This window comes from Lates calcarifer, linkage group LG21 (genome assembly GCF_001640805.2).
Source record: "Lates calcarifer isolate ASB-BC8 linkage group LG21, TLL_Latcal_v3, whole genome shotgun sequence".
Taxonomy (NCBI): Eukaryota; Metazoa; Chordata; class Actinopteri; family Centropomidae; genus Lates; species Lates calcarifer.
Window position 1 is genome coordinate 9289119 of NC_066853.1, and position 22728 is coordinate 9311846.

A 22728-nucleotide genomic window follows, 5' to 3' on the forward strand; every position below is an offset into this window, starting at 1 on the left:
GCCTAGCAACAACCCCCCTACTCAGTAGGACAATGGACCCCCCCCAGCTGTAGGTGTGCGTGTGTGTGTGTGTATTAATGTGTGGGAATGTCTGAGAGCAGTGGTTTCTTTTATACATGCTTGATGAATGGGAAATTTTATTTCAACATTCGATAAGCAGACTAATTTATTGCTCCCCTTTCTTTGTATCACAATAGCATTTTATTATGGCACATCTGCCCTCGCCTCTTGTCTCGCTCTCTCTCTCGCTTTCTCTCTCTCGACTAGATGCTCAGGTAGTCGTCCACTGGCGGCTCACTCATTGGCTCCCTCCTGGCAGCACAGACAAAAATGCAGCCAATAAACTGCTCTGACAGAGAGACAGACAGAGAGGGAGTGAGAGGAACGGGGGAGACAGGCAGATGGACAGACAGAGAGGCAGGGAAACACACAGACATGAGCATTTAACGAAACCGAGAAATAGGTGAGAGGAAAAAGACCAGGGGTGGTGGTGTAGACAGGACGACAGAGTGAGAAAGAAAGCGAAGATACTGTCATTTAACCTTTGTCCTTTCACTATGTCAGACCAACCATCCCCTCTGTGAAGGAGTCAGCTGCAATTACCAGCCGTCAATCAAAAGCTCCATGTTTGTCTGTGTGTGTGTGTGTGTGTGTGTGTGTTAGCATGTGAGCGTTAGCTATTTGTCCCGTACTCCCCTCCCACGATCAGCATTACTGGAATAGTTTTAGGCTGGGGTCACACTTCACTGTACTGCCCAAAAAGGCCAGCTTGCCGTGGCTGTCGCTGTGTCCCTCTGCGCACCCACACTGCATGTAAATCAGCTGTAACATTATGGGTGTTTTTCACGGTCTGTAAGTCCTCTAACTAAATAGTGAATTCTGAGTTTCAGTTTTTACAGCAGAACTGAAATAGTCTACCCACAGGGGATAATCTGCAAATGTAAAACGTTTAAAAGTTCTTTGCAATTATATTTACATTTTCCTCCTCTTTCTTTCCTCCATCACCTCCTCTCCCTATATTCCTCTTACCCTGCCTTCCTCCCATAGCTTATTCCGGAGCCTATAGCTTATGCGTACATCTACAATAGCTATCTTATTATTCATGCATTTATCTCTAATGTATCTGATATGGAACCAGCATTTGTTCTACATTGATTTTGACAAGGTTAGTAGATGGGAAATAAGTCTGAGAACACAGGAGATAGCAATGAGCAAAATTTCTCTCTTCCAGTTTTCTCTCACACATAAACAAACACATTGCGTGCAGTAGCTTTTTCACAACACATCATTGCTGTCTGTTGCGATCCTTTTTAAAGAAAATAAAAAGTTCTTCCTCACTGTTTTCCTCCTCATCCTCCATTCACCCTCCTTTCTCTTATCACCTGGCTTCACCACAGCCTACTCTGCAGAAGTGGATGTCAAAGACAACCTAACCCAACACACACGCGCACACACACAACATGCACACACAGAAAGGAGGCAGAGAGCTTCGGGGCAGAGAAGTGCAGACAGGAAGAGACGGGAGAGAAAATCAAGTATATTGATTTAGGAGGAAGTTGAGAAAGTAAGGGGGTTGAAAAGAAAGACAGACACACAAAGGCAGGAAGACATCAGAGAGAGACAGCAGAGAGAAAGTGAGTGAAGGTGACAGAGCCAGAGACAGGAGAAAATAAAGTGAGTGGAAGAGCAAGAGTAAACAGACGGCTGAAGTATCAAGGTAACTTTCTGCGCAGTTGTTTGGCAGATTGAGCAGTGACGAATGGATGGAAAGAGCAGAACTGTGAAGGGATGAATGAGTCACTGAAACCAAGTCACAGTCGCTAATGTATTCTGATTATAACAATGCCTTCAAGTGTTATTCTTGCTCTCTGAATTTCTTAATTTCCTCCTTAACCTTAATACAGTACCACTCCAGTTTGCTCTAATGTAACCAGTGACCATGTCATCCTACAAAGAAATACAGTTCTGGATATGCTTACACTACACAATATCCAACAACATTCAGTCTCTCTTCCTCCTCCTTTTACTTTTTCTTCTGTCTGTAACCCCCCCCCCCCCCGCGCACAGACACACACAGACATACACACTTGTCTCCACAGGATATCCTGCTGTCTGGGTACCCTGTTTGCCACCCTGATCACAAAAACAGGAGGTATGCTTGCAAGTGTGTCCGCTACACCGTATGTGTGTGTGTTTGTTACAAGGAGCAGTTCCACCTTACCCAGACCACACAGGAAGGGCAGAGGGGTTGCTATAGCAACGCACCGTTCGGGTGGTTGTCGGGTGATGACAGCAGAGAAGGGAGGATGGAGGGATGAGATGTCCTATAGAAAATAGAAAGAAACTAGCAGAGAGAGGATAGAGAGAAAGAAATGAAAAAGTAGAGGAGAGAGGAAAATGGGGAGGGGAGTGGGTGTGTAGAGGAGGAAGAAGTAGTCAGAGATAGAGGGGAAAATGAAAAGAGGGGAAGCTGGAGGGAGGCAGTTAGGGAAAATGAAAGAGCATCAGAAATCCACCCAAGTCGGCCAACAGCACCTCAGTGAGGCTGTCACACATCAGTCACTCAGTGTGCTTTTCACCATTCAGTCATTGCCAGGTTTAGCTGCCATTGCTCTTGCTCAGATAGCAGGTCTGTCACCACAGACTCATCTAAGAGGCTTTAAGTTGTGTCTTGGCATTAAAAAAAGATTTGAAGCCAGGAAACGGAGGTGGTCGGTCTCTCGCCTGACGGGGTCACGATTAGACAGTATTACTCCCACTGCTTTGTATTTTGGCTTGTGAAGATACTCCCACATATGAATAAAGGATAGGTTCACATTTTTTCCAAGTCTGCAATACCTACATGCCTAAATATACAGAACACTGAAATACTAGTAGTTATTGGTCACCGTAATTGTTCCTACTGTGATCCTCTCCTAAGACTATTCTCATGTAAGAGATGAGGATCAACCAGCAGCTGAAGTTACTGGGGATTCAGTAGACACATACTAGGCATACTAGGATCAGAAATGTACTGCCCACAAATGGTTTTTCTAGTAGGCTCTATCAAGAGTATTTAGGAGGCATTTGGTTTAATTGATTGATTCATTTATTTTATTTGCCTGCCTTCTGTAACTGTGTGTGGCTCCATGGAATCCATCACAATCAAGGAACATACAGGGTTGGAGGGTATTTTCCCACTTCTTTACTACTAGGACTGTACAATCATCCCAGTATTAATTAATTAATATTGAGGTTTACAATGTGTGGTCTTCACAAAGAAAAGTTTTTTTAAAGGCCGTGGTATAAAAGTTCATAACATGTAGACAGTTGGAGATTATGCTCCACCAAACATGCCAGCGAAAAGAACGTAGACTCAGGGGTCATGCAGTCGCTCTGATTTACTGGGTATTGATATATTTTAGAAAATGGAAGCAAGACAGCAGAGTAACAGACCTCAAAAACTTGCCTTCCTTTGCCCTTCAGTCAGATCAGGTTGAAATCCTCCAAAGTTAGTTTTTCCCTTGACTTCTCTGTTCCCTATTTCTTACAGTGGAGTCATGTTAGGGATCTGTGTGCAGTCAGTATGAACAGGAGGAACAGGATTACAGTGACCAATAACTCTTTCAGTGTGCATATGGGAATATGAGCATACTTGAAAAAATGTGCACCTATCCTTAAACAGTCAGCTGGTTGAAGGACATGCTCATAGTCTCCACAAGGGGACTCTAACGAGGGCTGATCCCAGATGTCCATCTGGACCAAATCCAAGATATCTGGTGTGCCTGTGCTGTTACATGTGTCACTGTGTATCGCATTTTGACCGTTGCAAGGTTCTGAGGTTTTCCTCTCTTTCTTTCTTTTTTTTTGTTATAAGAGTGTAGGTAGTAACATCACCTGTGCTGCAGCAGGTTTGCCTAGGATATGAGTAACAATGTGGAACCTTACAAGGGAGTTAAATCGGTAGGGAGCATTGTGGTGTGGAAGTCAAGCTGTCAAATCACTCCTCCTGTCAGCCTCCCAGCTCACAGTCAGTGGTTGTCTAAGCTGTCAGTCACTGTCCTCACTTAACCCCCCGCATGCAATTGCACACACATATATTTTACACATAAAACACACACACAAATGATGCATGTTTAAACAGCAGGGAGGTGATTAAATCCCTGGCTCGCCTGTCGCAATTTTAACGTTGTATGTCTCTCCAGCCCTCCTTCACACACAAGTCTCTTTTTCTAACAAACATGCACACACACAGTCTTTCATCAAAACCATCCACACCCACTCCACCCTTCCCCTGAGAGTGACAGAGAGAGAGAAGTTGACTATTCTTGAAGCAAACGTGTTTCCTCATGCATTGGACAGTGCAGTTTTTGTGCCACAGGTTTTCTTTGTGTGCATGTGAGTGTGTTGCATGAGAATGTGTGTGAAGTTACTTTATCTCATATTTTTCTGGCACTTACACCTCTCACTGTAGCTTACTTAAATGAGGCTGGCACTCAATCACATTTCCTGAGGTAACCCATACAGTTAGTTAGAAATGAGTTACCTCTTTTTCCTGTTAGCTAGGTTTGAAGCCTCTGTGATTACACCAGCCTGTTTTATTAATATTAAAGAACTTTATTGACACATACTGTAGACACAAGCTGAGAAAACCACTTGAGAGTGCTGATGTGGTGATTTACACACATAAACAGACTTTCAATGAAAAAAGGCACAAATAAAAATCACTTACATGTAGATAGACTCCTATTTCTTACATTTTTCTGCTGTATTTGCTTGTATAGATAGCGAACAATATTTTTCTCAACCTTGCGTTTAACATTTTGAGGCATTGTCTGAAGATTTTTGACATATTTATAGGCACTTGTGATCTTTTTCTTGTATTTTTGGTGAGTGGAAGCTTTGTACTTTCAGCTGAGTTTGTGCTTTAAAGAAGGATACAAGGCCTGTTGGGCAAGGGCAGTTTAAAGGACAAAAGACAAAAATGAATGCATAGAAATTCAGCAAGAATGAACCGAAATTAACCAGGATTACTTTGCCACTTTATTCACTTAATGGCAGCTCTGACACAGCATGACGCAAAGTGGTAATGCTCTTTGCACTTAATTTAATTTAATATAAAATATGTATTCACTTTGCTGCCAGTTCACCCAAACAGGAACACTGCAGAGGTAATGGGGTGAAGTTTTTCTTTTCTAGAAAAGGGCTCTCTGTTTCTTTTAGAGCATTTAGCTGGTGGGTGCCAGGGGTCATGGGGGCCACTGTCTCCTCCAGGACACAATCTTCTGTGTCAGCTGGGGGGAACCAAATTTCAGGTCCAAAGAACATGAGAAAAAACTGATAGATGGGTTTTTTTTATGGCCTCATTCACCATCTGTGAAAGGTAAAAAGGGCTAGATGAGAGAGAGATAGGTGATTCAATGAATGAGAGAGAGAAAGGAGTGGAGATTTGAAAACAGAAGCAAACAAGGAGCTTGATGTGAGACAGAGGGAGAGTGAAAAGAGGATGAAGATGTGTGGAAGTTAATGTTTTTGTTATGGGGATGAGGGGAGCAATAGTGTAACGTTTGGAAAATAGACCTGTGAGAATCGTAAAGTTAGAAATGGAAGCTGGAAGAAGGAATGAAAGCTAGAGATGGAGGGAGACATAAACGGAGAGAGTGGATGATTGGGAAACAGAGGAAGAGATTCGTAAACAGAGCTGAGACCAGATTTACAGGCAGATCTACATGGTATCAGTGTGTCCCTAAACTCAGTTGGTCCTTATTGGGTTGTTGTAAGTGTTGTTTAGGTTTGTTAGCCACTGTTTTATTAATGAGGATTTACTACACATACACACACACCACACACACATACGCCCTCACCCACAGATACACTGGTACACAGTGTCTGCGAGTTGTCGCTACTACTGACACAGTGACCCAGTCCAGAAGATGTAGGTTACCCTTTCTCCCAGCCCTCGGGTTTCTACTCGTACTCACAGGAGCTGACTGGGGATTCGCTGTTGCTGACACAGAGCTGATCCATTTTATAGTGGTTTTGTTTACTGAGTGCAAAAGTCAGGATTTTGGCTGCGTGCTTGAAATAGAAATATAATAACTGTGCAAAACAAAACAAAGAAAATGAAGCCCAAATCCACCATAGTAGAGCTGTTTACACTGAGAGGAGTAACATGGGATACTGTCTATACTGTACTGCCTGGTTACCTAAATGCATCTTCTTGCGACCGAATGTGAGCTGTAGAATAGGTACAGTATGTAAAGTAAAACCTACTAAATGATTGTCAGCAGTTTTTCCTTCCTCAGTCTTCAGACCTTTTCCTTAACCTTGGTCATCTAAAAGAGCTCTAACAGCTTTATGTGCCAAGAATGGATTAGGTTATGAAAGACTTCTTGCAGTGCTGGAACAGTTAAAATCTGCATGCATTCTTGCAATTAAAACACTTAATACCATGGTCATTAAAAGCTGCATAAGGTAAATTCACCTGAAATTCCCATGCTTCTTGCTAGTTAATTCATTGCTAAACAAAGTAAATAATGGTTCTTTTTTCCATCTCATTGAATTACTGTATAAATACAATAAATAACATACTCCAGTCCTGGTGTCTGCTCTTACTAATAAAGAAAATATCTGACGCGATGAAACTTCACGCTGTCTCGTTCTGCCCTCCACCTTGTCTCTTATTTTCTCACATAATATTATCAGTCATTAGTAAATGTATTCCAGTCAAGTAAAATATTGTAATGTGTTGTGTAACCTAAGAGCAGAAGACATAATTTTCTTTCATGTCACTGTATTTTGGACACAGTACAAACAAGATGAATCAGAATCAGTTCTGCCACATTCAGCAGCATAAATTGTAATTTTCAGGTTCTTCATTCTAACAGAAGGATTCATGTTTTCTGAAGGCATCAAAAGGCATCTTCTCCAGGGACTTGGCAGGGATTCACTATTCAGATACTCTAATTATTCTCACTGCTTAATTTTTTTACTCTTGTGCTTTCAGGCTCTGCAGAAGTTAGCGAGTCAGTACCTAAAGAGAGACTGGCCTGGAATCAACCCTGATGACCAGAGAACAGACTACAGGTAGGTTTGTGTGTGTGCAGCCATGTTTTAAACTTGGAACTAATCTACTCCTGGACACCACTTCTGTGTTATTGCATTCAACCACATAATTTGGTCTACAGCACAATTATGAATCATTATTTACTGTAATAGTGGCAGTGAAATATAAGACCTCAAGCCGGATCCAACTTATTATTAAAGCCAGAAATGAAGGAGTGGACTCTAGCTGTAGGTTCTTGCAACTACGGCAGCATTTTTCCACAGATCTTTTTCCACAGATCTCTCCTTTCTGGTGCACATATATATAATTTCTTAGTCCCACAGTGGTAGCCACATGCTGGAATAGGGAATGAAAAAATCCTGACACTTGTGTTGGTTTTTTAAACCAGTTTCTCTTGGGACTATGAGTTACAGAACAGCAACTGAGCAGTGATGTTGTGCTTTTTTCTCTCCAACTAGGAATGTGTATGCAGTGTGGAGGTCATATTTAGAAGGTACAGTGCAGGTGAGCCAGTCCAGGCTCAACGTGTGTGACAACTACAAGAGTCAAGTATCAGATCCAGCTAAGACTGTTAGACTCTACAAGGAACAGCAACTCAAAAAGGTGAGTAGATGTGTGGACAGTGGGAGTTAGTCATCGTTTCCTGAAGCAATCTTTGTTCTCTATCCCTCTCTACAGCATCCTTCCATGTATGCACACTATAATGTGACTCATGTTGCTCTGCTCTTTCTTTAACAACCTGCCTGTTCCCTTCACAGACCATAGATCAGTTGAGTGGCATTCAGGCAGAGCTGCAGGAGTCAGTGAAGGAGTTGGCCAAAGCCAAGAAAAAATACTATGACTGCGAGCAGGTTGCCCACGCTATACGGGAGAAGGCCGACATAGAAGCCAAGTAAGTTCACCATGGTTCGCTGTACACACGTGCGTGTGTGTTGGGAGGGATGTACATAAACATAAATGCATTATGACTAAACAGATGGTCTACATTGTCAGAAACAGTACCATCAAGAAAACAAAGGTGGTTAACCTCAGAGAGAGAGAGTGTGTGTAAAGAGATGGAGAGAGGGAGAAGCATCATCATTAGGGCTGAAAGAAGCAGAAAGAATCAGTTACATACATGTGTGGTGGTGTTTATGAGAGAGAATCAGACAAAGACAAGTGCATAAGTAGCAAGTCTTAGTTTAGTTAACTTTTGTGGTTTCCGTTTTGTTGGTGTCAAGCTAACCAGTAAACTAAACCTAAATTATGTCTGTGGATATTTCAGTCACATTTTATTCTGCAGATAACTGCTCCATCAGATTGAAAAAGGTTTTCTCTGTTGCTTTCAAAGTAAATTAAAATACAGACTCTTTTCATGTGATACTGGTTTTGCCTTTATAACATTTTGAGCTTAAGAGGCGATGTCAATAAACAGCCAACTGAGTAGCAGAGTTTCTACTACAACAGTTTACAACATTTTGGAGCTTTGCAGTCTCACAGTTAGTACCAAACTTTGATCCATTGTTGATGAGTGTTGTTGTTTTCCTCTTAGGCCAAGGTAGCACTAGCTATGGTGGCATTTCCACTTCATTGAATTCCAGACTCCGGTTAGCTCCCACATCGATTGGCCAGTCAACTCTTTTTTGTTCTCTATCGCTCAGTAGAAAGTCACAGCCACAGAAATTACTGCATTGCCTCTGTGCCATTATGTGAGTGCATGTGTGTGCGCGCGTGTATGTGTATGCGCGTGTGTATTTCAGTAGAGAAAAATAGCGAGTCATTAGTCATTGTCGGGCAGAAGGAACACACAGGAAGAAAACTGTGTGATGCAGAGACACAACACACACTTTACACCTAGAACACCACTTGGTGCATAAAGCTGGGGAACATCGAAACATATCACACATACTGCACAGGCAAGTGACAGACATTATCACACACCCCTGATGCATTTACCATGTGAATATGTGAGCGGTGATGGAATACACACGGCCTGTTTTCCTGTAGATAAACACAGTGAGCCAAGAAAAAGAAAAGAAAAGTGAGCCAAGCACACACACACATGCACACACACAGGCTCACTTTATCATTCTATCAGGCAGGTCTTTCTGATGTCACTAGCGATATATATATAAATCATGATGGCTGGATCAGGCTGAGATTTATTGGTGTCAAGCCCCAGCCTGTTCAGGGTCAATTTATGATCACTGCTCTGAATCAGAGGTTAGAGATTGGAGTTATGATGTTGTAGAAAAGCCTGGAAAAACCTCACCTTATTGTTAATATATAGTAAATTAAATCTGTCTGTGTGAATTAATTGAATGTCAACAGGCTGTCAAACACACAATAAAAAATGTGCCTTTTTATTTTTTAGCATTTTTCATTGCACAAGCATAGATAACTTCATATTAAAAAACAGATATTGATGAATTATTCATTAAGATTAACATCTTTGCTGGTTGTGCTTTGTTTTTTCAGGTCTAAACTGGGTCTCTTTCAGTCGAGAATTAGTTTACAGAAAGCAAGTGTAAAGGTAAGGGCTCACTCACAAAGACACAAGCACAACACCATCAGTCCCTTTAAAGGTAGAGCTTTCAAACAGACTCTTTTAAACAAAAACCCCCCAAAAAAACACGATTGTTTCACTTTGTTTCGGGACCTAAAAAGAGACTCATGTACTATACTTAAAGCTTAAAGCTCCAGTCTGCGTCTGTAATGAAGCACTGCTATATCGTCTGTCTCTCTTTGGTTTCAGTTGAAAGCTAAGAGAAGTGACTGTAACTCCAAGGCGACACAGGCCAGGAATGACTACTTGCTAACGCTAGCTGCTGCCAACGCCCACCATGACCGCTACTACCACACAGATCTACTGCACTGCATACAGGTATTTACAGAAAGGAAGATTTGAGAGGCGCGAGTTGAGTGAGAGAGACTCCACAAGCCCCTTCCCCATGAATGTGAACATTTCAGTTAAACTGCACATGTGTATAAAGCAGAATCCAGCCAGCAGAAGACTCTAGTTTGTAATGCTGTAACTACATTTTCCTTACTACAACTAGTGCTGACTTAAGAATCTCATGCACTGATAATACCCACAGGGAATCTCCAGGAGCAGGGAGACATTTTCTGGTTCCAAAATTCAAAGTGGGGAATCAAAGCTCAATTTAGGATAAAACGTCTTCCTTTTAACAGAGCACAAAGTCACACTCCCTTTCAGAATTGGTGAAGTGGTTGGATGGGGGGAAATCATACATGAAAAAGTGATGATTTCACAGTTTTGGGTCTTCAAAGAGAGTTCTCTGGATTTATGATTTGAAAAGGGCTTATGTGAGGAAAAATCCTGCAAAATGAGCCATCCTGATGTCTGCTCTTACCAAATGATTGGTAGGCATGAAATTATAATTTTACCAATGATGAATGAACCGCACCAAGGCCAGGGGGATTATCAGAAAGCTTTGAGGTAGTTTGTCATTTTAAACAGTGTTTTGCTGTTTTGCTGATAGAATACAAAAGGTCATCAAAGGATAGATGCAAATAACTTTGCAGTATCAGTGATGTTTTCATTTCCTGTGTACTATGAATATCTGTTTGGTCACATCAGATCTGACAGCTTCATATTACATGCAATTGTGCATTGCTGTGAACTTCAATGTGTTAATTTTACATTATTACAGTTGTAGGTTTCATGATTTTATTAGGATGCTGAAAGCATTAAGTTGTGGCACAGAAGCCACTTTACTGTCAAGCCCTCCCATTTTTTCCCATCTTTGTTGGCCAAGCTGCTGTTTGTGTGTATGAACACCATGTTCCATCTGGTACTACATGACCTTTTACAGAATCAAAGCACAGGAAGAAATTAGACTAAAAACAACTGAAGAAATCCTAGGTCTGTTGATCAGTTATGCTCGCTAACACAGGTAATCTATAAAAACTGTAACAATAATACATGGATTAATGCCTTAATCTGTCACTAATATTGCATGCAAATATGTGCATCTTCACTTTACACAAAATGACAGTCCGCCCTGCACACCACACCACCACACACCAGACACACCTTAGCTACTGTGTGGTGAATAATGTAAGCTGCTGAGTGATGTCATCAGGTACTGTACAAACATATCAGTCTGACAACACACACTCACACGCACACAGACATCACGTGTCTAAACCTTGATTTTATGTTTATTCTGTTTAAAAAAAATTTAAAAATTTAAAGTGAAGCTCATTATATTTCTACCCACTTCTCTCTTTCCTCCAGTTTTTGCAGTCTGATTCTTTCTTTGCTTTTTCTCCCTCCTGCATTTTCTGTCTCTCACACTCCCTCTCTTTCTTCAGCAGCCCTGCTCTACCTCCATTTTTCTGCCTCTTCTTTTCTACCTCTCCCACTCCCTCGATCTCACATACTCTGCCTCGGGCGTGTATGAGCATCTATACTATGAGGCCATTCTGAATAATAGATCCTCAGCTCCTCGTGACAGAAGGACAGGACTGCGGGGAAACGCGCACATACACAAATACACGCACGCAAACACACAGACAGAATGAGGGACATCGCTCGAGGGGAAGCAATCTGCTCGTCCTCTCTTCCCCCTCCTCTGCAGTTTGTGAATTTGTGGTGTTTACAGGTCTTCACCTGAAAGTCAGTGATAACAGCACCTCCCAACAGAGGGACCAAAATCTGCATCACGAGAAAAGTCTGAGCTCCTTTCACACGTCTGAGGCATCTTTGTATTGCTCAGATACATCCAGACACACGCAGCCCAGAGAGCAGCATCACTGGCAGACATTGATCACACTTGCAGCCAGTTCTTGCAGAAAAGTCATCAGCTCTCTTTAACTAGATCAAGACTTTTATTGTCTTTGATGTTAAAGCAGATAGAAGAGGACAATCAATTACATGGGGGAAAGATGACTGAAAGATAATAGAATAGGTTTTCTGGCGATGATGGATGAGGAGATTTGAAATTGATAGCCAAGTTTGGATCAGAAGTTCACTTTATAAATCCCGACTCCACCAAGCACTGTACCAGGATGCAGCAATGACATATATCTTATACTGAAGGCTGCTGTCCTTGTCAATGCGACAGTGGTGGTGAAAGGGCAGAGGAAGAACAGACTGCTCCACATCTCCCTCTGGTGTTGGCAGTCAATGCTGTTATTACTGTCCATCTCTAAATTCCCCTGCTAAACACACACACACACACACACACACACACACACTCACTGTACACTTCCACCTCTGCTGCCCTGTCTGGTTCTCTGTGCTATACTTACTGTTCAGGCTGATGCAGTCACTGAAGCCAAATACTCACAAGAAAACACACCCACTGACCATGATACGAGGATAGGGCTTTTTCTGGAAGCTGACTCACTTCATTTCAACACTACCGTAAATGGATGAAAAGAGGAGGGGAGGAAGGGAAGAAAGGGGAAGGAGGAAATGAGCAGAACGATGGGGGAACATTTAGGGAGAAGTCAGCCAACAACCCACCCTTAATGACATAATTTCCTTGTCAATATCCCATTGTTTCATAAGTCGGTCTTGGGTGTGTGTGTGTGTGTGTGTGCGCACTTGTGCAAATGCTAGATTTGTGGAGTTTTAGTGTGAATTAAAAAGACATGTTTGTGTATGTGTGTATGTGTCTGTCTGTGTGAGAAGAAGACAGTTTGTAGGTGTTTGTGGGAGGTTGTAGTCTTGGCCTAAAACATCCCCCGGACCAGCACAGAGTGTATTCAGGTTTCTGAGAGTGTTAGTTTTTGTGAAGTACTCTGGCCAGGGGAGTGTATGCACGTCTGAGTATTTGTGTGTGTGTGTGCGTCTGCGGTCTGTGTTTTGTTGAATTGGAATCTGAACCCCTTCACCTTCCCCTGCAGCTGTGAGAACACTATCCAAAGAACACTTCTCACACACGCGTCTCCCATACACTCATTTTTCAGTCTGTCTCTCTTTCTTGCTCTCACCCACTAATACCTTTTATACCTTTTCAAATGCTCACTCTTCTCCTCCTCCTCCTCCTCTTCTCCATTAGCCTCTCTTTCTCCCTCTCCCTCTCTCTCCTCTCTGTCTGATCTGTCTCTTTGGCAGTGTGGCCTGTAGCTTGGCAGGACTGCCACAGCTCCCCATAGAAAGGCTGTTCATTTGGACTGCATACTTCATTAAAATGTCTTTATACCGGTACATCGGAACCTCTAATGATAAGAGCTGTCAAATGAAAACATCTGTTTGGTTTCTGTCCTTCCTTTGACTTTCTGCCACTTCGCTCTTGCCTCTCATTGTTTGTCTCAGTCCTTCTCTTCTCTATTTCTTTTTCTTTCTTTCTCAGTTTAGTTTAATTCATAAAAATCTGCACTAGACAAGAATTTGTTTCAGGGGTTACACTGATGGCAGGCCAGTGGTTGGGTGTGTGTGTGTTTGTGTGTAACAAAACCAAATATGAACACTTCTTATTTTCAGACCTTGCCTAAGTTAAACAAACTAGTGAAACTTTATAACCTACGCAACCCTGAAGGTGAAGGATTCCTCCAGGCTCAAAAACAACAGAGACAGGAAGGACACGAGCATTGTTATGGTCAGGCTCCTGGCTACAAAATAGTTGCGGTTAAATGATTACTGGAAGTTCGATGATGAGCAATAAGGCACTACTGTGCATGGTGGTGTGACGGTGATATTTCAGTGGCCCGTTACATCTGAATGAATGTAGAATAAAACTGAATATATTGCTAAAGCATTTGTAGTAACTGGCTTTATTCACCTCCTCTTTGACCCCCTTTTTCTCTTCTCTTTCTCGGTGTCTCCTCCTGATTCCCTTGTACTCTCCACTTTATTATGAAGGATTATAGAATTACATTGAATTAATCTTTTCTTCACTGTAACCTCTGGTCCTTCCCTGTCCTCCAGGCCTTGGACGGCAGGATCTACGAGCATGTGAAAGACTACCTGGTAGCACTGTGTCGCACCGAGCTAGAGGCCTCCCAAGCTACACACAACACCTTCCAGTTCCTGTTGGACAAATCCACCAGGGTGAGTCAGATGTGGTGAGAGACACAGACCTTCTGTGCTCATTTTGGAAGTTAGTACCTGCAGGAATACTGTGTGTCTCAAAACAGGTACTGTGGGTAATATCCATTAATCTTCTTGACATGATAGAATGATCAGAACTTAGAACAGTGTATTTCTGCAGGGAAATGAATGGGACACCTTGGTAGGGGAATAAGAATGGCATTGTCTTGGATTGGCCTTTGGAAGCATTGTTTGCATTCAGTGTGTTAACAAAAGCTAACAAGATATTTCCAAGGAAACCAAAATGCAAATAGAGAAACGCAGTGTGCAAGAAAACAGCATGACACACAGACAGTAAAGAAGAAAAGTTGTTTTTTTTTTCTTGTCATATATATTTTTGTGCATCTCATCTCTTTAGTTTGTTGTGTGTCTTTATAAAGTTTGCAGTGGTACTTCAAAAGAAATTCCCACACAAAGGAAAAATAATGGATTTTCAAACAGAACGAAACACTGTGATTAATTTTCATCAACACAGTGTGTACCAGGCAATTCTCATATACCATCACTTGCAAATGGTCAACAATGTTACAGTATCCATCTGGTTTCAGGGCTCATACTTACCGTGAGTTATATTAGTTGATAAAACTTGATATAACTTGCAAGCACTCAAGCCTGACATGGATACCATTAAAGTGATAGTAAAAGCTATATATGAATATACTCATGTATGAAATACTCACCGACTGCAGGCTTGAAATATGGCTGTAAAAGGTTTGTAGCTTGCTCCAACACTGGGGAACAGAGATTGTGGTCTGTGTAGATTCACTGAGGCTGCAATGTTTTCCAATACTGACAAGTTTTTTGTAGCAGGAAACTCACATGCAAATGCACCAGATCAACTGTCTCCTCCTGTCTTTCTCTCAGATAATACAAGAGTTCAACCAGCAGTTGTTCATGCAGGAGAATCCAGTGTTTCACAAAGCACACTGACTTCCAGTTCCAGCCCAGCGAATGCGACACGGTGAGACACCTCGTAACCGAACACGCATCCACTGTATTTAAAGCCATGCATGTGCTACTGTGCTTAGAGTAGCTTATTGTTTAACTTTTGTTGTTTGTATATGAACCTGTTCACACAACGGGACATTCTGTTGCTCCTGACCTGTCTCTTGTCAGAGACACACCCACAAACACACCTGCACGCACATCTGCACACATACATAAACACATACACACAGTAATCAGCCTCCTTTGTTGCCACGTGGGGGCTCTTCCCTCCTCCTACTTTTTCTGTCCATCTGTGGCTCAGTCCTTAGCCCATCAGCTTAGATCCCGTCAGCTGAATCACTGAAACAGAATTCATGTAACTTCATTATCATGATTTTAGAGAATTCCATTAATATATCTGGGGCTGACAGGCTTGAAATCAGAGCAGCAAATCTCTGATCACTCTTATTCTCTGGAGATAGCTTTAACTCTTTTGTCTTGAGCCTTTGGAGATTTCTGGATGTTAACAATTCCAGGTTGGACTTGTCGAGTTGACTCATGGTGATAGCATGATAGAATCACGAATCTTCTCTGTGTTCTAATTTTAATCGTTTTATACCAAATGTTGTGTGTCCATTGGGAACTTTTCTTTGTAGTCCTAGATTTTGTTTTATCATTTACACAAGCTAATCTAAAAACCTTTTTCAAATCCAGTGGTTGCTTAATGCTAAAAGCATTTCATACAGTTGTCAATTGACCAGCATCTGTGTGATCATAATGGAGCCGTGGGAATCATGCTGTCTCACCCCTCTGGGGACTTGTTAAGTATTGCTGGCTAAAAAAGAAATGGCTCCCAGTGGACACTGGTCCTAATTCCTCTATACAGTAGCTCTCCTTTTCTCCTGTGTCTGAGTCATTTTGTGCTCTCGTTTCTCAGCTTCTTTCTATCTTTCAGTCTCTCACTGAGCCAATTTCTCTTTCCCTCTCTAATCTTTTTTTTTCTAGTATTCTAACATTTCTCTGTGTAACAATGTGCTATTCCTTCCCCGTGTCTTCCTAATCCTGTTCAACCTTTGCTAACACTTTTCCCTGAACTTTTCTTCCATTAACTCCTCCTTGTGTTTGTGTGTCCGTGTGCTTGCGCTGCTGCTCTCGGGTGTGTGTGCGGGCGCGCGGGCGCTTGCCTGTGTGTGTTTGTGTGTGCCAGACTCTGAGCTCGGTGCAGCAGTTGGTGGACATTGAGCCGTCGCCCGTCAGTGCCATGAGAATGACCCTGGCACAGGTAGTCTTAACTGTTGTTAGCATTCCCATCTTCATTCCTGACACAAACCATGGATCATCTGCTCCATTCATGGCCTAACATGTTTATCTCTGCTTGTGCTAGATCTCTCAATAATGCATTTAAACCTTAAGAACTGAGGCTGTGATCAACATTTTTGCATGACACTAGTAATATTTAAATCACTATGTCTGTATGCGCACTGCATTTGCACATTGCTCTCTGCCTAACTAGGCTGCTTAAGTATAAAGTGCTAAGGTGGGCACTGCTTTCTTCCCTGTCTTAACCCTGATGGACCGCAGACAGTAAGTCAGTTTGAATAACCTTCACATTCCAACCCATCCCTGTTCCTAAACAGATCCTGGAGTAGCCATTGCAGCATGTCTAGTCAGTTTCAACAAAAAAGGGCTTTTTACACAGGACTATGAGCATGAACATACAAAGTGTAAATGCTCATAAATTCTAAAAGGCAAGAGTTTCATAGACTTTGCACTCACAGCAATACAAAGAAGAGCTATTTTACTGTTCAAAAATACAGTTTTATTAATTACTGCTAACACATTACTGTACTCTCCAAACTGTTCATTTTTATTGTGGTGCTTGGATTGATCAGGTACATAACTGTTTTCAGGATTGAGTTTAATCTTTTACATCGTATAAGTTATTGCAAAGAATGTTAATTATCATAATCCCCTTGTCTGTTTGTCACAGTAACATGACCATGACTGTTGCATGCTGCAGCATCACCACCCAGGTGTGGCTGCAATTACACTTATGACATCATGATCATTGCTGTTCGAATAAACATGACGAATAGTGTTACTGATTACTGATTTACACCACTCAGTAACCATATATGTAACTTGAGTGTGGCTTTCCTTTTGTGTAACAACAGAGCTGACTCATCTGACCAGAGTAAAGAACAGCAATTGCGTTTTTTTTTACTTATATGAACTCATAATTCAGCTGACCATTATGACTTGTCCTACCTACCCTACCTTGTCTACCTATCATTACCCCTAGTGTTTACAAACGGACACATAGCGAGATGAATAAGCCATTGTTTTTCAGGAGTTAAACAAAGCAAATTCTCTTTGTTGCAGTATTATCATTATAAGAGCTCTTATACCCTGCATTTTCTTGTTGCTCTATAATAATGAAACATGAGAGCTGCATTTGTCGGATTACTGAATACTGCTGTTATGACAGTGGGATCACAGCACTGTGATGCTGTCATACTGTCGTGTGTTGGCGAGCAATGCGGCCTCGGCACCAGATGATTCATCAGATGCCGTAACCTTGTTGCATCATCTGTTGAAATATCACTACGCTATCATCGTCTCCTGTAGACAGATGAGTCAAGTGTTTGGTGTGTGTGATTTTTATTTCCACATTTTTAGTGTGTTATGGGTTTAAGATATGGTCATGGTACATGTTTTGTTCTTCTTTGTTGTTTGCCTATGCATATTTTCATTGTTAGATTCTGTATTGCATTAAAATCACCACACCTAAATCAAGCTACATGTTGAAAGTGAATATGTGAAAGTCCAAATAATAAGTAAAGTTATTCTTTTAAATGTCTGCAAGCAGCACTCTTTAAAATTGCAAATGTTGGTTGCGCAGGTGCTGAATGTCAAATAATGTTAAAACTGAGACTGAAACACATACATACATTTTTTGTTTTGTTCAATATGATAGCACCTTTCTTTTGCACACAAAATGTCTAAATCAAAGCAATGCATTGCTGCATTCAGAACATACTAATTTCTGCTCTACTGTAGGTGTGCAGACACCCTGGAGTCGCAGGCTCCCACCGCTTTTAAAAATCCATTAAAACAGCTTACGCAGAAATACTGCTACAGGTGTTATTCAGTGTGATGTATTATATTAGGCAAGACAGCGGTACGTCTCTGCAAGCTGTGGAGAGAGATCCATTTTTAGAAAACAATGGGGGCCTGTAGCTTGTGTGAAATGATGCAAACATGCATTAGAAGATGGAGTAGTAGCTTCTTACTGCGGCAAAAACATCACTGGGAGCTTTTTTGCTTATTTTGCCTCAGTTATATTTGTGGTAAAGACCTATAAAAAGTGTTTAGAATGAGCCACAAGGCCCCCCGAGGTTCCTGCTTACCAGCATACACCATACCTGCCATTCATACAGACAACTACGCTTTGACAGTGTAGTCTCACCCCTTCATCTCTGTGGTTTCAGAATAACACAGTTGTTCTACACAGGATACTAAATGACTGTTATTATGACAGTGGAGGTGGTTATTGGAATACAGTATGATCACACCATTTTGAGCTCACTCTGCTGTACTTCACATTTCTCTTAGCTGGCTAGCTGATTAGCTATGATTCTCACATTTACAGTAGCTGGTAATGGTTTATTATTGTGGCTTGATTTGAATATTTGACGTTAATACATTAACATATTGAGAATGCAATTTGGTAATCATGGGTCATATTTGCTAAAGGTCCCCACTACATCATGATAATTGGAAATAGAATTTTAAAAAGGTATTGTTTTGTACTTGTACAGTGTCAATGAATGTCCTATATCAGCTCACACTTAACTAGACTACTAACTGTTTAACACTGAGTAAAGGTACAGAGATGCCCTTAAAATAAACATATGAAAAAATTAAATTAAAAAATTACTTTATACAGGCCTACCAGTGTATTTTTAGAGTAACCATAAAACTGATATAGAGAATGAAAAAGCTTCCTCACAGAAAATCACTTAAAGGTCAGATACAAGGAGAAGATTCAAAGTGTTTTGCATGGCAGCATTCACATCATTTTCCTTACAACATGTAGATACTGGTAGGAAATTTAAAAGAAACTCTTATTTACTTTTTTTTTTTTTTTTTAGCAAACTATCAAGACACAAATTAGCTGAGCTCTCCCCGAGACATGTCAGTTTAGAGCCACTGTTTAAATCTAGTTCTCTGCCTCTCTGTCTTAACTCCCTGCCATGCTCCCTTGCCTGAGCGTAATTAAGCTGTAAATCTCCCGTGTAATGCTCTTCGTTTCACACCTATACTTAGCCAGATTTATGCTCTCTTGTTACTGAAGCAGCACTTAATTAATAGATATGATGTGCATGGAAACTTGCAATTAAAATATTGCGTATTTTAGTTTGGCGAACACACTTTTATTATCAGATTATAGGAACCCCAGCCTCTCAGGTCTGTGAACACACATTGGTGACACTGAATATATGTACATCCTGAGGCTCAGTTTGTCTTTATTGGGAGTGGATTTTTTTTTCTTTTTGCAGCCAAAATAGATTACATACGTTACATTTTTGCTCATTTTTGAAACATAGGCTACTGATTTACACTGCAGAATTTACCAGCACTATATGAATATTAGGTATACTTGTCATTACCACAAAATAGAGATGAAAGTGTAGGTTCTGCATTGATTTCAGTCTGATAAATCTGAATTAGGATGCGCACACAGGTTAAAGGATGTATGTGATGTATATGATATAAATGTTGTAAAATAGAAATCTGTAGAAAGGACATATTCCCTCTTCTGTCAAGCAGTTTTTTTTTAGAATATATGAGACAACCCTTTGGCAGAAGATTGTGCGTTCAAGACCCATGTTCATCACATTACTCATAGTGAGAAACAGGTTGAAAAAAAATGTTGTCAGGTCCTTTAAGAAATAATGTGGTGGATTATAGATGATAGGTGTGTAAACATAGAACTGAGAGACACATTTAATAAATTAGTCCCTGAAGAAAAACAGCCAGATGGTTATAATTGATGTTGAATGTTTTATTGGAAAGCCACGCAGATTCTTCACCAGGCCCACATATGTGCTTTTGTATGTAAAAAAACAACAAAAAGGCCACAAACACTCACACAGACATTCTCATACACTCATGCTCTGTCACATGTGATTGTAATAACAGCTATTTTGTTCCAAGAGGATAACAATAGAGCTTTGCAACACACACTGTATTAATTATGTGAGAAGGAAACAATCTCTCTCTCACACTTTCTTTAGCTTAATTAACAGCTTCTGCATATCAGACACCTTGTGCTGTTATCTCTGGATACTGTACTTATGTGTGTACTTGTGTGTGTTTGCCTGTCGTGATGGTGTACATGTGTGGGGCTGGGTGCGTGTGTGTGTGTTTACCCATGCCCGTCTGGAATGTGTGTGTGTGTGTTTGTCTCTATTAGAGTCGTCAGCTGGAGTCGGAGACAGGGACAACGGAGGAGCACAGTCTGAACAAGGAGGCCAGGAAATGGGCAACCAGAGTGGCAAGGGAACATAAGAATATCATTCACTACAAGAGAGTAAGATGGATACACACACACGTGCATGTTTGTCACAGATTCCTATTTTAGAAACACAATATCTGAAACACATGCACATATGCTGTTTCCAATCAAGTTATGTGTTTGTGTGTGTTGTTTTCAGTCTCTGGAGGAGTGTGAGAGCCATGGCTTGCCTGCCACAGAGCAAGGCAGACTAGATCTGGAGATGAAGATAGAAGACACCAAAGAAAACATACGCAAAGCTGAGGTTTGTGACTCAGATTGTCGACATTTATTTTTGATAACAAAGCTGTTTAACAGAGGATAAATAATGGGATATTTTCCCTTAGCACTGTAGCCTTAGTGTCTGTGTTTAAACTCGATCCTCTCTGTGTCAAGTCTCCCCATGTTCATATCGGTTTTCTCTGGGTGCTCCGTCTTTCCCTCACAGTCCAAAGACATGTGAGGTCAGGTGAATTGAAAAACTCTAAATAAGGTTGTCTGTGTTAGTGCTGTGGTAGACTGGTCCAGGATCTACCCTGCCCAGGTTAGGCTTCAGCTTCTATTACCATGCACATGGTACACAGGTACAGAAAATAGATGGACAGATGAAGAAAGAATAATTTGTAAATATACTGTATCTAATCATGTCAGTGCAGCAGTTTCAATTTAGTAAATAAACCCCTTGTGTCAGTGATAGCTTAGAGATCAGCCCTGTCATTTTTTCCCAGACCCAGTTTCTGGGCTGTGTGACTAATTATTTGGCACACATTTTGAATGCAGTCAGTAGCAGTTGGCATTGAGTCTGCTCATCAGCGCGGCTGATGCAGCAGGATTGATCAGTCCACATTTCACATTGTAGGAGATGTGAAATCATTCAAGTTATTCGACCATTCCTATCCACAAAGCCACAGCGTTACAGAGTTATGTTTGTCTCAGTAGCTCACCGTGACAGTACAAAGGTGTGATAGCTGCAAAAATCACAGCTATTATATCTAAAATGTCAAATCTAATCCTGTGAGTGTCATTTAATGTCTCTCTGTTTCTTTTCTTTTTTTGTTCTTTTGGCTTTTTCATCCACCTCCACAGCGTCTTTCTCGTCACTTCATGTTCACACTACTCCGTCTCTTTTGCCTCCGTACACCTCTCAGCCTCTCCACTTGCAGAGATATCTATCATTTATGTATCGATTCTTGCAGATTAAACGTGTCATACTGTGAACGAGGCCGCTGCGTCATCTCTCATCTCCCTCGCCTCGATTCTGTCTCTGTACTCTCCTAAAAGCATCTGCGCTGTTTCGACTTTTCATCTCTGTTCTTCAACTTCATTCTCTTCCCTCACTTTGCTTTGCTCATCCTCTCCCTAATGTTGACTCTTTGCCTCTACACTACCTCATCAGGCTTTCACAGTCAGTATCTGGCACCCTCTGCTGTCAGGTTTGGTCAAAGAATATTTCATTCCCAGTGTTACCTTGTGTGTGATCACTACTGTATTTTACTATACTTTATTTTTTTAATCCTGTAAGATATTTTTTTGTTAAGCATATAATATGTATTTTTACTGCTTTTAAGTGATGAATAAACTGCTTCTTTCAGTCCACTTTACACTTCAAGAATATCTTAGAATCACTGTCAGTAGCTTGTGATCTCACTTTCTACAGAATAATTAGTCTTTTCATTGCAAAGTGCAAACACGTGACCACACCACATTTTTCCTACCCCACCCCTCTCTCTTGCTCTCGTCTTCAGTCTCTCTCGCTCACACTGTCTGTCCGCTATTCTTTGCTCTCCCAGGCCAGCATTACCTTGAGTAAAATGATGAATATTTTATGAGCTCATTTGGTACAAATGGCTTCATCTCAGAGCTCTTATCACAGAATTATAAAGTGAGAGTGAGTGAGAACAGTACAAAAGACATTATCCAGGTTTGATTACAGCATTATCTGGATAGTGATAGTGCCATTCTCTCCTTTTACACAAAGTCCCATCGTCATCCCATCAAGCATTTTGCAGTGGCAGTTTCAGCACCTTGTTACCAAGAGACTGAGGCTTGGCCTATAAATAGGATGGAGAATTAGTAGTAAAGCACACAACCTATATACAGTGAATGTCAGTTTATGGTTAAAAAGTTGTTTTTGAGGCAACTTTACTCAGTGGA

The 22728-nt window shown here is 41.1% G+C and overlaps 1 protein-coding gene across 1 annotated transcript in view; it reads left to right on the forward strand.

The window, feature by feature from the left end:
* The window catches only part of LOC108890867 (F-BAR and double SH3 domains protein 2), a 59913-nt gene that overhangs the window by 19862 nt on the left and 17323 nt on the right, over positions 1–22728 (forward strand). Inside the window, 10 exon segments of the mRNA XM_018687909.2 lie at positions 6986–7065; positions 7504–7648; positions 7804–7937; positions 9503–9557; positions 9780–9908; positions 13926–14048; positions 14952–15014; positions 15016–15048; positions 20494–20610; positions 20735–20839. Of these exon segments, the coding sequence (XP_018543425.1) occupies positions 6986–7065; positions 7504–7648; positions 7804–7937; positions 9503–9557; positions 9780–9908; positions 13926–14048; positions 14952–15014; positions 15016–15048; positions 20494–20610; positions 20735–20839 (984 nt within the window).